This window comes from Stegodyphus dumicola, chromosome 9 (assembly GCF_044657685.1).
Source record: "Stegodyphus dumicola isolate Sdum_Otavi_A_Nest chromosome 9, ASM4465768v1".
Taxonomy (NCBI): Eukaryota; Metazoa; Arthropoda; class Arachnida; order Araneae; family Eresidae; genus Stegodyphus; species Stegodyphus dumicola.
The window spans coordinates 173483952-173499758 of NC_140776.1; the positions used below are offsets into that span (position 1 = coordinate 173483952).

Below are 15807 nucleotides of genomic sequence, written 5' to 3' on the forward strand. Positions count from 1 at the left end.
ATAGTCAGAGGGATAAATGAAATATTCAGTTTCAGTATAAATACAAATTCTATGAAAATGATATGCAAGATACCAAAAAAAGTCAGTGCTTTATAATAAATAAAGTACCTTGTAAAATTAACTATTAATTATATTATTAATAATCTTAAATCTGACAGAATTAAAAGTTAAAGAATTTATGTAAGAGCATGCAAGATGTTTACTGAGAGAGCACTAGTTTGGTTAGATTGTGGCAAAGCACTCACGGACCATCTGCCTAAGGGGAGGACTAAGCCTTTGTGAAGGATTTTTTTTTAACAGAAACTGGCATGTATCCACATTATAGATGAAGAAAGCTTCCAAAATGTCCATTTGCCTGAAATCAAACCTGAGTCAAATTACCAGTGCTCAATAACTCTACTGCTCAGCTGCTGGTGTGGTATTGAAAGATCACTCACTATGAATATGAATGATGAAATCTTGTAATCATCATAATATAAGCCCAAATTTGATTAATAGTATGAAGTGCCACTGAATACACATACTGTTTACCTCTAACCCATATATATATAGTTGCCACTGTAGTTTCTGATGTAGGTACAGTCAAAAGTCGTTAATCCAGACTCGTCGGGACTTCGATTCTGGATTATAGATCATCAGTTTAAATCTGGTAAAATGGCATGCAGAAATTACAAAATTAAAAATATGAAACCGTAATTTATGAAATAAAGAACAATTATGATCTAAAGGGTATCAAAATTTACAAAAAGAGAAAGCTTAATATTTATATGTTTACTTTGTTAAACATTTCTTTCAATGTATGTTGCTTCGTTTCATGTGATAATACTTTCTCTTTAATTCTATTAAACAGACATAATTTCTTGTTTAGTTACAAAGTTCCGCTGTTCAAGCCCTATAATTGCTGCGTTGAGAATACCAACTAATTTGTCAATCGAAATGTTTTCGTTTCTAATAACCTCTGGGTCACTTTCTTCACTATCGGAAGCAAATTATAATGATGAAGAACTTGATTTAAATCATATCAAAGACGGAGTACAATGAGATGAAAAAGTACACTTAGTAAGGAATTATAAGCCAAATAAAATAAAAACATCTGCCCTGAAGATAAGGATAGTGCTGACAGATCAACTTCCGATCCACGGCGTGAAATTGATAAACAGATTTCGATTTCAAAACATACTTTCCCTTTGTAGATACAAATTATATATTAGTAAATATATATCGGAAATTCTATTTGACATAATTGAAAGTTCAAGCTTACTTTTATGAAATTGCTCTAACAGTGTGCAAAAAATAATAAGCCGGATCCAATTCGAAGATTAAGGAACAACGCAATCTGCAACATTAACTGAATTAGATAATTTTAGCTTAGCTTATACCTCCGTTACACATTAAAAGCGCATGCGCACAAACATATTCGCAGCCGTAAAGGTCTTACGTGCACTCTTAAACGCATGTGCGTTTAAGAGTGAACGCGACGCATGCGCAGAAAGTTTGTAGCTTTGAGGTCCAGATTATAGATCATTCCGGATTATGGGTGTCCGAATTAACGACTTTTGACTGTAATATAAAACAATGTTATTAATTTATATAAACAATTGTCTAATGATGCCCCAAATAAAAGGATTTACTTCCTACATAGTGATATTAGTTCAAGAACTGCATAATTCATACGCCACAAGTATTTTGGGAAACAAAAGTATATTATTCCTGTTAATTTTTTATGCAAATATCCCATTTTCATAAAACGTATCTATATAAATATTTTATTATAGTACATCTAAATTAAACACTAGCATTCAACAAATTGTTTTTTTTAATCCATAACATATTTAAGAGAATATTTTATTACTACAGCATAAAAATATGAAATCACTTGTATTTTATTTCCTTATTACAACTTAAATTTTAAATAATCATTATGATTACAAAACATTTCAATTTTCTAATTAATGAATACCTTGAAATGCAAATCAAATATGTAGTATTTTAATTTAAACTATTCTGAAAGGTTTCTTAATTGTATTATATAAATTAAAAATTAAATACATTAATTTTAAAGCTTTGATTTCAAATATGCTGATTACTTAGAATTAAAATAAGCAAAACGAACAAGTTATATATGAATTTTTCAATATCTGAGATGACATTTCAAGTAATAATATAAAAATAAATGAATATAACTATGTAGAACATAATTCTAGTCTTCACAGAAAACCTTTCCTTAAAACCTAATGTTAAAAACTTTCATGTCCCCATTTAATATTGAGTAAAATAATGAACATTAATAAAATGTCAGAATTTGATAATATCATATAATAAAATTTTTTATGGAAAAAACTATGAATTATAAACTGTTACATATAAAACCTCTTCTCTCGTAAAAGGTCCAAATAATATTCACGAAATTTCTACATCAAATCAGGAGCAAAATTCAAGAGACGAATTACATTTTAAAATTTTAATTTTAATTCAAATTCCTCTTGAACAAATAAATACTTACTGAATCATTTATTCTTTCTTCAGAACAGATTTTTAACAAATTTGCAACAAGAAGTTCCAGATTTGTTTCATTGATAGCAATGATTACATTTAAGTTTGAATCCAGAAATAATTCATTTCGAAATATTTTTGAACCATTGATACTAGACTTTCCATAAGCAATTTCAGTAAAATTTACAGAATTTAAATTTCCCTTTATATGTGTTTGACCTGAAAAAAAAAAAAAAAAAAAAAAAATTAAAGTTTAAAATAAATCTTGGAATCTTCAATTCATATTAAATTGCAGACTACAAGGATAAAGTTAAATATTAAGAGAACAAAATTTTCCAGTATGCTTAATTAAAGCACAGTTAACTTTATTTAATACTTTCTTTTAATTTTTCAAAAGAAAATTTCATGTAATCAATGAAGTCATTAAATGAATTAAAAAAATAAGAATTTAAAGCAGGTTTGTATCCAACAAATGCCTATCTATATAAGTAGATCCAAAAGGTTCTGGCTGATATACTTTTAAAGGAAAGAATATTTTAATAGTTTTTTTTTTCAAATATTACATCCATATACTTCTATATGCTTTTTATATCCTTTAATGAGCTACTTCGTGCCCCTGTATAAGCAATCTAAAGATTCATCCCCAAAATGTTCCATGCAAGCTCTTTTCATGCTAATATCGTCATCTTTCCTCAAGATTTCAATTTGGAGAATTGAAATCTTGAGATACTTTTTCAAGATTTCAATTTGGAAAATTTATAAATATCACTTGGTGTTAAAGTTGGGTTGTAAGGGGATTGGTCAAGCTCCTTAAAGCCAAACTCCTGTTTCAAAAAGAAGTAGGGGCAACTATCTTACAGAGAATTTGTTAATGTGAAGATGTTTGTGTGGAATGTATTAAATAGTTTTAGACGGAGCCAATTTTACTACTGCTTGACTTCTACCATTCAATATTTTTTGGACATAAGCAACATTTCCTAATGCAGTGCCTCCAATAGTCCATGCAGAACTGTTTTACTCATTCTTTCGTTGCAGAAAACAAAGGAAATGAAGGGCATACACATGATGAAAGCATTTTAAAAATTTCTTTGGAATTAAGTCGTTCAATCAAAAATTTAATTACAGACTGATACTCAGTTTTAGACATTTCAGAACAAAATGACAGTAGATTACTGTATAAGTTTAGTGGAAATTTAGCATTTCACTGGAAATATCTGAAAATATAAAACTAATCAAAAGTTAATTTGTTAAAAATTTTATAAGAGCTATTTTAACTTTTAAAGCTATTTTATAGTGTTTGTGCAAGAAGAGTGATATTAAATTAGGTAACAAAGAAATTAAGTAGTTTTAAAGAAATTTTAAACAAGCAGTTATATATATAAAAAGAAAAATTATTAAATTCAAATATAACCAAACAAAAATAAAGTTAGTTTACACAGCTTTAAATAACATGACTAATATAAATAAATAACATTTTGAAAATAACATGACTTGCATAATAAAATATGACAAACATAACTTTAAATAACATGACTAACATAATAAATAACATAACATTTTGAAAAATTTTGTAAATAAATTTACAAATCTCTGATCATACTAAGAATACAAAAATGTAAAGTTACCTTCTACTATTAAGCTTTGTTCAAAAATAACAGTTGAAAACAATTCCTCAGTAAGACTTAATGAAACTCTTTGTGCTAGAAAATTTATAAGGGAAATGCCATTTATATCACCCAAAACAGTAAGAGAAGACATATTTGATATATTAAAATAAACAGGAGACAACACAGAATCATCAGTATATGTCAACACCACATCATTGAGTAACTGCACTGAATTCAGAAGCCCTGAAAATATAATGGGTATATTTAGGGAAGAGTCATTAAATTTACGTGACACATATTATTACCTACTAGTAAATAACAGATAAAATAATTGCATCATTTTAATCTGATACAGCACAAAAACTTAAAACCAGATCAGTAGTAAATGCAAATAATTACCAAATAGAAATATTTACAGATTTTATTACTTTTAATATCTATTTTCTTTTCTCCTAATGAGTTACAAAGATTAAATTTTCAGTTTTTCTAATTAATAATATAGATTTTTAAAAGCAGTTACAAATTACAGTCATTTAACCTGAAGCTACAAATTCATTTAACCTGACATTTTCTGATGACTTAAAATCTAAATATATGGATAAATATTTGAAAAGAATATCTGCATTTGTATTTGAGAAAATATAATAAACAGAATTTGCAGTTTGTAATATAGACAAAAGCTTTTTAATGTTAATTTTGAAAACAATTATTTTGACTTGCACCTCAGTTTGAGCAATTTAGATAATTATTTGGTTATCTGCATATTATGAGGCCATACATATAAAATTTCATCTTCTGTAAAGCTGTGACAAAACATATTTATGAAATGCTATCTCATAACATTTATTATTTGAAGTGTAGGTCACAAGAACAAAACTATTATTAAAGATTAAATACGTAAATATCACCTTTAACTGTAACATTTCTGGCAACAATTTTTGGCATTCTTGATAAAAAGAATTTCTGCTTGCTTGTTTTCATTACAGATGTTTTAAAGAATGGATGAACCTTTATTTCACAAAGTGTACTACTAACTTTCAAATTTCTGATGGATAATGTATTTGAATGAAGTTTGTGAAATATTTTCAGTCCTGTTATATTCTATAAAGAGAAAAATACTGCTATTATAGTACATTATATAAAAATATATAATAATTTACTTTTCAGCGAATGATTAAAAGATATTGGATGCATAGAAATGTTTAATTTGAATTATATCTAAAAAGGACTATCCAATTTTATGCGATAATTAAAATTTCAGAGAAAAATATGGTGGTCAACAGCTAATATATTAAACCCAAGTTCTTGAAAGCAGTCTGTCTTTAAAGGAATACTTTAAAGGAAGAACTTTCTATTTGAGATACTTTAATAACAAGGACATACTGAAGTTATGTATACCGAAAATTAAAAGGTATCCTTGCTGCCAAATCAAGTAATAATAAAAAAAGATTGTCTTATGCTGAAAGGCTCAATTAAAGCATGACTATTCATGACACCAATATCAAAACTGCATGAAAGTTCTTTAATGAGGTTGGTGATACAAGAAAAGACTAAAAAATGCAGTACAAAGTCCGAAATCCAGATGTCCAATATCCAGAATAATCTATTATCTGGACTACCAAACCATTAGCAACATTTTTTTTTTCTCCTACAAAATGTAGGATTCCAGAAAAAACAGGGTGTGCCTTGAAATCAATATTTCTACCAATTACCTGATATCTGATGTCATTTTCAAACACCTGCTGGTTAAATTACAGCGTGGTCAACAACAATGCTTTGACTGATATGTTTGCCATGATCCCACTTTTAGACTTTAGCATTTTTCTATCTGATCGAAACAATAAGTAAAGCATCAAGATATATTTATTTAGAATAGGATGTTGATCTTTGCTTATACTGGTTTTTTGGGGGGGTAGGCATGGTAGCAGGAAAGGATTAGATTCCAAGAACGATGGTTAGGTTATACGAATATGGCAAAGTCACAGGAACTCTTTACCTAAGAGTAAGGTTTGGTTTATGAAATTGCAGCAAAGCCTCAAAGGTTATTGCCTAAGGGGAAGGATGCCTTCGTGGAGAACGTTCTAAAGGTAACTGGCTCGTATATACATTAGAAATGGGGAAAACCACAAAAACGGCCATGCAGCCTGCCGTTCGCGGGATTCAAATCTCAGACCAAACTACCAGTGTTCAGAGACTTTAACCCCTCAGGTTCTGGTGGTCTTCTTAAGAACAGGGATGCCTTTGTGGTTTGGTATATTTGCCTATGGCAAAGCCTTTGAAGGCAATATCCTTTGAAGGCCTTTATGAAGGACATTCCAAGAGAAACTGGCTTGTACACACATTATACATGGGAAAACTACAAAAACACCCATATAGTCAGACTGTTCACTGGTATTCTAATTCTTTATGGAGGACTTTTTAATGGAAGCTGGCTCTTATTCACACTGCATATGAGGAAAACCATGGAAACCAACTCTGCAGCTAGCCCATTAACCTAGGTTCAAACCTAAGCCAGATCAAACTACCAGTATTCAGTAGTTTAAATCCCTTGACCCTTAGTGGGGCATAGATTTCGAAGAATCTAAGTTCACTTAACAAAGCAAAATACGCTCTTTCCTTAACTTTCTGATTTGAAGAAATGATTTGAAGTGCATGATTAGAATTAGAGGGAAAATTACTCCTTGACTGCCACATTACACATTGGCACGTGACATTTAAAAATGAATCAAAATAATAACAGTATGCATGTTTTTTTTTGGGGGGGGGGGTATGGAACTGTATTAAAAACACATACATTTCAAACGAATTAATCCCAAGTTAGTTACAATGATATTATCAGAAGCTTTTAATTTCAGAATGCTATTGCGTATTATTTTTGCACAATCTAAACAATAGCTGGGAGTTCTTTCATACACTTCACAGATATAGATTGAATCCTTTATGTTTTCCTTGGGAACAGCAATTTTTGCACTGCTTTTAAAGCACTTTTCCACTTCTCTTTTCTTTTTATGGCTTGAGCACACATTCCAGTTCAGATAGATCACAAACAAAGGCATGAAAGTCAGATTGCTGTTTCAAGAAACAATGTATCATTAATAAACAAAAATCAAAGTAATATTTCCTCTGCAATATTTGCTATAATTGGGAAATTCATCATCATTATTTGAAAAATATACAAAAATATTTCGGTAGGCCAATGGTTTTCCTTTCATGTGGATAATAGGCAAGCATTTGATCTTGCTTATCAATGCCTGCCATACATTCATTATATTGAATCACAGAAGTGGCTCTGATTTAAATTTGCTTTTTTTGGGGAGGGGGGGGGTTATTTTTTTCTACAATATCATTTTCATATTCATTAGAAATGTAAGTGATGTATCTTTTATCTCCCCATTTAGCAATCATTATATCATCAACATACTTTGCAACAGTTTTCATTTTTTTTCCTCTAACCACTTTTAGAAATGTGTTCTTGTTCTTTCTGATTGTTTCAGTACAATGAATTTTCCTGTCAACAAGTCATTTTGCCAGTTTGTAGAGTCATTAGGTTTTTTTGAAGCAGGAAATGAAAAATGTAATAATTTTAATATAATAAAAATTATAATAATTTTTCATAAGCATGCTGTGTCCTACAGCTAACATTACAGTAAGTAAAATCCCCACAACATTTTTTTTAAAATTTCACTGTTCTGCAAAGTCACTACATTCACAAACATACCTGCCTTGTTCAGATTCCAGTATAGGCTCAGAATGGTAATCATTTGCAGGGCTAGAAGAGCTTACTAAAATCATTTATGGGGCATTTGCCACTAATTATTTTAAGAGCCAGACGTCATGCAATGAAATCAGTCTGTGCTATTATGTATAAAAAGATATGTTACGCATAACATCATTATCAGAGCATGGACAATATGCTACCAATAACAAAAGAAAAAAGTCATAGATAAAAATAAGATTTCTAGAGTTTTGGTTTAAGTCTTAACGAGTACTTCCATGTATATTATACATATGCATGTATATGCAGTAAAGTAACTATTATTATTATGTCAGTTTTATTAAATTAAAAGACAGGTTTTTATTTAAATTAAAAAGACATTTACCTGGAAAATATCTTTCAAAACAGCATCTTCTAACAAAAATCCAATTTCAACACCATTAATCCTATGCAGCAGGAACAATTTTTCAGCATTAATGTTTACAAAATTAATGTTCATATCATATTGACTATTAAGACTCCCAGAAATTTTAACAAATTCATCTTCTGTTATTCCATTCAACACATTTTTCACATGTAAATGACCATCTATTGTCAGACTTTTTAAAGATTTTTTACTTGTTATGAATATCTGGTTATTCTTCAAATAGACAGAGTTATTAAGAATCTGTAACAATATGTGAAAAATGATTAATCAAAAATACATCTAGTTGATAAAAAATAAAATAAACCACATTGAAATAAGTCTCACCTGTAATAAATCACATTCATTAATATAGCCAGATATGTTCACATTTTTTGCATATGTCCTAGTTAACCTCAAATTTCTTAAGGATACATCTTCATTCAAGTAAATAAGGCTTTCAAGTTTCACACCATCAACAGATATGTTTCTTCCTATTTGAACTATAAGAATAAAATACTCCCAAAGTTAAGAAGTACAATTTACAAATTTTGCAAAAATATTAACAATTTCAACCTTTTCAAAAATTCTCATAGTGTAAGTTAGATAAAAAGACAACTAATTTGCAATGGTTTTTATCCCATGTAAGTAAATTTACTGGAAATTGAAATTTTGCATTGGCATTATCTTATCTTAAATATCATTCTGAACATCTCTGAACTTAGTTGCGCTTTCAGTTCCCAGTTTTGGGTCACCTGCCTTTATTCCATCCTTTATATTTATTCCATGATACAGGGATTATTTCAGTTACCTGAAACCTACACATAGCTGGCCATTAAAACAGAAACACCATGAAAGATGCAGCAAATCAAAATGAAATTTGCCTAACAGAGTATGGTAAGATATAAAAATGAATAATAATGCAGTATTTGTATAAATAATAGATAGCATATTACAAAAGCAATGATGCAGCATTTGCATGCTAACCAGAACTGATATAAAATAGAAAAAAGGTTTTGTCCAGAAAAAAGGAATTCTTCTTTTTTTATTATAATCAGTTTCAAACCAAAAGAAGGTATATATAGAAGTTTGAGTCCAAATATGATCAAAGAAAAATAATGTACTGCTACGAATTTTATACTTAGATGGGTAATTTTAGCAGAATTGCAAGTAAAATTGTATTTTTCTGCATAATGTAGCACAAGACAAATTTTTAAGAGAAAGCTATGACAGAAAAGAATACAGGGACAACTACATTTAACATTGAGTAAATGGGTATCTCTATAATTTGGCAAGATATAGCCGAGCTGACAACGGTTTGGGTGACTTATTTTGTTGCCAAATTGTTATTTTATAATCTTATAGCAAACCTCCAATACTATGAAAATTGGATGGATACCTCTGACTGAAACATTTTTTGTATTTCACTTTTCAGAATTTCTAAGTTTTAGGGAAAAAAATTACTAACGATTAAAATCCTTTCCCTTTAAAATATTAGAATCCCCATTCCATCCACAAAGAAAATTGCATTTATGTCACATTACTTTTATTTTTCCCTTCATTTTTCTCTGTTTTAAAGAAAGGCTACACGAGACAGGTGTAGACTCTTTAAGGCTGAAGAGGGAACATCTGCTCTCATTTGCTTAGTTATTGTTGTTGCGAGTTGTTTAGTTCTGGGTGAACTGAAATATGTCCAAGATGGCCTCCTCTTTAGATACACTTGGCATTGTGTTGCCTTTAACATTCTTAGCAGTTTGAAGTACAACTACTGATCATAGTGTGTGATACTGTGAAGACTTGTACGAATATTTCTGTGAAAAATTCCAGTTCTGAAATATTTTTTAATCAAAATAAATTTTATTAACCTATTATCGGACTCGGGCATTCATTCTATTATGAATTCATACGCACGCAACAGAACGATTGCAAACTATCATACCTTCACATTGCTACTTCCATTGGTCCAAATCCAACCACAGTCACGCAAATTATGGACATCTAACAAAACTCGATGGAGTGGCTTACAGCATTGACACAGAGTGCAATAAACATATCTGAGGACACCATATGGTGCAAATGGCCACTGAAACTAAAAAACATGAATAGGTTCTCAGATTTCATTCACATTCTTTGAGCTACCAGATAGAACTCAATTCAAGGCACAATATATTCTTTGTACAGATTATTGAACCTTTGTGATGATACAACCATACATATCTTGGGGAACATGATTCTGTTCTCACTGGGTATATCTCACTTAGATAAGAACCATAGGTGAAATCATTTGTCATCAAAAGAACCACCATCTGCCAACACCTTGATAAATGTTTCAGACAAAAGCTAAATTTTACCACACACTGAAAACAACAAATTTAATAACTTCACTTAAAAATAATTTTAATTAAATAGTGATATGATTTTTTAAATCAGATTTATTATTCACTTTTTTTGATAAACATGAAAATGTTAATCAGCTTTTCTCTTTATTCATCATTCAGTTTTTACAAGTTTCTGCATGCTAATTCATTTTTCTTATCAGATCGGATAACGAACTGAACTCTGTTCCCTTGAAATTCCTTGTAATGGGGTTTGACTGTATTACCCATTTAAATTTACCCCCCCCCAGAATTGTCATAATACATCTTCAAGCTCAGATATTTACATTAAAGTTGCATACACAAAACCTGCACTAAAATCTCCAAACATAATAATACCAAACTATATGCAAATAAAACCATACTAAACTGCAAAATAAAGATTTTTAAAAAATTATATAGCACTAAGAGGAATGAAATATTTTCAAACCAGCTTTAAATGCATGGAAAATTTATTATCTGATGTATTTAAAAATCATTAAAATCATAGCATAAAATGACTTACTAGCTGTCACATTTAAAAGTGATTCAAAAGTGAATGTTTCAAATATAGTATTATTCTGGTTTTTTTTAAAAGCATGCAGCTGCAGATTTTCAATATCAATGTTGTTCACTTTATCAACTTGTGTGTCATCAGCCCACAAAAATCTGAAATGAAAAACAGTTGATGTACATTAAATTTAAATTGAAATAGACAATTACAAAATAAATAATGTACTAGTATAAGCAATTTATTCTGAATATTAGTTGATTAAATTTAAATAATTAAAACTGAGCAATTTTGATTAATATAAACAGTTTTAAGGAAATCTTATTTACATCTAAAAAATTCTCAACTGTTTTGTCAGATTTAGTAATGATGAATCACTCCTTTAAAAAGAAAAACCACCTACATACACAATATTTTTTTAACTAGTTGTCTTTTGCCTTTACAACCTCACCTTTTCTAATGACTTTTTAACATGTTGTGGTACAATTTTTATCGGGTTTCAATGAAAGTTTCACACCTCCACAAATATCGTCTGCACAAACAGTTAAAGTTGACATGTTTAATCATATTTTGCCATTTCAAAGAAAGAGACTTGCTTTAGAACACTGTGTTGTGAAATTTGCTAAAAAATATAGGTATCAAATAAGTACAAGGTGTCTGAAATGGAACTATCAAGCTACTAGATTAGAACTATCATTTACTTCCAATTCTGTTGCAAAATGTCAGCTACAGAATGTCACCAAATCATGTGTATAGCTTTAGATACTAATGTTGTATCATACGACACTGTGAAGGTTTAGGACCGAAACTTCAAAAACAAGGGCTATGACATTCAAGAAGCAGAGCTCTCTGGTCAGCCTACTGATGTCAATGAGGCCTGCCTGACAGAACTTGTTAAAGAAGATCAGTATGCAACCACTTGAGAGCTTGCAAAGGAGTTGGGCGTTACTGCCATGTCCATTAATCACGCTATGCATCACATAAACTTGATGTACAAGTTCAATTCGCTGGGTGCCGCATGAGCTAACTCAAGCAGATAAGTACAGACGTGTTCAAGCCTGCACTTATCTGCTCAAATATCAATGGAAGGACAAAATTATGGACTGTATCATCACTTGTGAAGAAAAGTGGATTTACTTCAACAACACAGGACAAAAAGGGGGGTGGTGTACACATGGTGAGCTGGTCGGTAATGTCGCAAAGTGTAATCTGACTAACAAAATTATAATGCTGTGTATCTGGTGGGATTGCCATAGTATTATCCACAAAGAGTATCTGGAAAAAGGTAAAACAATTGTCAGTTAAGGTGTACAGCGAAATGCTATTCAGTGTTAATGTTGCTATTAAGGAAAAACGTCAAACCAAATTCTGGCACAAAACAGCAATGTTCCATCAAGATAATGCAAGACCACATGTGTCTGCATTTACCAGCTAGACTCTGTATGGACTCAAATGGGATCTTTTACCCGACCCACCATATAGCGTGCAACATCGCTCCTTCAGACTTCTACCTTTTTTCACACTTTCAGCTACATCTTGATGGTGCCATCTTCCATTCTGCACAGAATGTCCAAAATGAGGTTGATCTGTTTTTGGACTCTCAGCTATCAAGTTTCTGGCCCAAGGACTTTGAAAAACAACCAAAATAATGGCAGAAAAATCATAGATTTGTGTGATGATAACTGCCTGCACTAAAAATATTGCTTTCATGTTTTTTTCCTTCTCCCCCCTGCCATAACTTTATTAAGAATGTTTTTTGGTAGAAAACTTCTGTTATAACTAGATATTTTGTACAATTTAATACAGGCTTACATTTCAGTGTTTTAATAAATCATGAAGGCAAATATTTTAATACTATTTGCCTTCTGATTGGTATTATTTATTTGTAATTTCTTGCTGAAATTATCTATTATATTGATTGATAAACATAAATAATATAAATAGAATCTGAAGATGGTGTGCACTGAAATTAAATTCACACTACATGCATAATCAGTTAAGATATTTGCTACATTGTGGGTTTCATTCCAATAAAAGTGTGCTGTTCATAGTTAATGTAATGTTAGAGAATTACAGAAGTTTGGTTTCTTTCTAGACCAAGTGTGCAGCTAAACCATTAATTTCAGTAATCTTTTTGCTGTTGCTGTTCTTGTCAGTTTGGAAATACAGACCATAAAAAGGAAGCATATTGTGAAATGATTTATAATAGATCAGAAATAAAAAATCTTGGTTAAAACATGGATAAACATATTATTAGTAAAGATGAATGGTTTGTTTACAACAGAATAAGCATATAAGTAGACGCTCGTTTTTACGAACTCGTAGGGACTACGAAAACAGTTCGTTAAATCGAGAGTTCGTAATTTAGAAAGGCATCGGAAATTGTTAGTATTTCACATTTTAATGTTTTCGAGACAGGTTAGTGATACTATTCCATGCTTTTATTTATGTATTAGGAATTATTTTTAATAGTATTACTACTTAATAAATGATATCCATTCTATTAAACAAACAAGAAATATAAAGTATTTGTAAAACGTACCTTTATTAAGTCATTGAGCAACAAAATAATCACTTATCTTTGTCTGTTTTAAAACAACAGATTGTACAATGCAAGACTCCATCTTCTCTATATTTTTTAGCATTTCACAATTATCACTGGCCTCAAAAAATCGTCTAAGTTCTGACAAGTATTCAGCAGCTTGTTTTAAAGTGGTCTTGGTGTTACTTCATTTTCTTCTTCTTCTGGATCTGAAAGTCTCTCATTCTCATTGATTATGCTGCTAATAATATCGTGATCCAATATTTCCTCCGTGCAGATGACATTACAATCCACATTTAAAAAATCCTCGAATGAAAGTTCTGGCAACTGTGGATTTCTACGGCGAAGTTCATGCATGAAAACATCATCTTCGTCGTGAGATCTATTGTCATGGATTTCTTCAGTTACATCTGTTTCTTTAATAAAACCTGCATGTCAAAAGGCTTTAGAAATTGTTTCATCTAAAACATCATTCCATGCACTGATTGATAAATGCATTGCACCAAGAATATCAATCTGATAAGGTTGTTCCCTTTCCAAGCCAAGGATTACTCTTTGCAAGAGCATTGTCTTATATTTTCGCTTGAAACTATTGATTATCCCCTGATCCATTGGCTGTAAAACTGCAGTTGCATTTGGTGGGAGATATTCCACACGGATTGCCTGAAGCCCAGTGACTTCCATGTGTGCAGTACAATTGTCCACGATTAGGAGAACTTTGCGCTTCTCTGCTGAAAAACGGTTATCTAAATCTCTCAACCATTTTTCGTAGATGTTGCCAATCATCCAGGCCTTATTATTAGCATAACATGCAGCAGGAATCTTCTGAACATTTTTGAAACACCTTGGTTTCAGATATTTTCCAATAAAGAGCAGAGGCAATTTTTGTGACCCAGTCATGTTGGCCGAAATCAAAACTGTAAGTCTCTCTTTAGCTTTATTGCCTCCAACACATTTATCTCCTTTGTAAGCTAATGTTCTTTCTGGCAAAATCTTAAAAAACAAAGCCGTTTCGTCTGCATTAAAAATGTCATCTGCAGCGCATTCAGAAAGAAGCAATTTCAACTCTTCTTCTTTCCATTCATTTGCTGATGACGTGTCTACTGCTGTACTTTCACCGCACACTTTCCGGAAACTCAAACCATTCCGAAATTTAAATTTCTGTAACCAACCATCCGATGCTTTAAAATCTTTGATGTTTAATTTGGAAGTAAAAAAGTGTGCTTGTTCTTTAAGTACATTTCCATCAATTGGAATGTTTAAGCTTCTCATCTTTCGAAACCAAACGAGCAAAGCCCTTTCCAAATTTGGGTGTTTTGATTCTCGAAAATATTTTTGAGAGGAGGGTCCACATTCATCGTTTCCGTTTTTAGCTCCAAAGATCTTCTCTCTTGCCTTTATAATCGTTGATAAACTATTTTTAGGAATTCCATATTTCTGAGCAATTTGTGTCTTGCTTAATATTTTTTCGTCAACTTCTTTTAAAATCTTTATTTCAACCGCTAAACAAATTCGTTTCTTTATTTGCGACATAGCTCTAAGAATCTTACTTAACAAAAACTGGCCCAATCTCCCTCTCGACTAACGAGACTTCACTGATTGAGTTGTCCAGATCAAATGACTATGACATTACAAAAAGCAACAACTCTCTTTTAGAAGAGTTTAGAACCCAAACACCTTTAAGACGAATGGTCTCACCCCCACCCAACAACATCTGGCCGATGCTCTTCTGAGAGCCTCCCACAACAAACACCACCATAAATTTGTCCTAATTCCCCCTCTTCTCCACCCCCTCCTTCCTTACTGTACTTCTTCAAATGTTTTGCACTTGCTGCCTCAAAATAGTTGGAGATTTTATTTGACCTTCACACTTCGTCCCAATGAAACACGCAGATTTATGAAAACTCAGTTCGCAAAAAAGAGATTTTCCCGATTTGTAGTTTGTAAATAAGAGCGCAAAATTACATTTCATCTATGGGAGTGTATTCAGGACCATTCGCTAGTTCGTCAAATCGAGAGTGTTTGTAAAAAAGAGGTTCGTAAAAACGAACGTCTACTGTAATATTTACTCAAAATGAAGTCTACAAAAGAATGACTTTGTTCATTTTCACCTGAAAATAAACACAAAACTAGTAAACCTGGACTTTACATTCATATGGTTCAACAGAATGCATTTACATAG

At 31.1% G+C, this 15807-nt stretch overlaps 1 protein-coding gene across 5 annotated transcripts in view; it reads right to left on the reverse strand.

Annotated features, from left to right (window-relative positions):
* Positions 1-15807, reverse strand: part of LOC118187504 (uncharacterized) — a 127164-nt gene that overhangs the window by 20802 nt on the left and 90555 nt on the right. For all 5 annotated transcript variants that reach the window (XM_085824358.1, XM_035357741.2, XM_085824359.1 and 2 more), the window contains 6 exons: positions 11099-11241; positions 8567-8721; positions 8201-8482; positions 5009-5201; positions 4119-4343; positions 2504-2712 (listed from right to left, as the gene is read on the reverse strand). In XM_085824358.1, the coding sequence (XP_085680484.1) occupies positions 2504-2712; positions 4119-4343; positions 5009-5201; positions 8201-8482; positions 8567-8721; positions 11099-11241 (1207 nt within the window). The remainder of the gene's footprint in view (positions 1-2503; positions 2713-4118; positions 4344-5008; positions 5202-8200; positions 8483-8566; positions 8722-11098; positions 11242-15807) is intronic.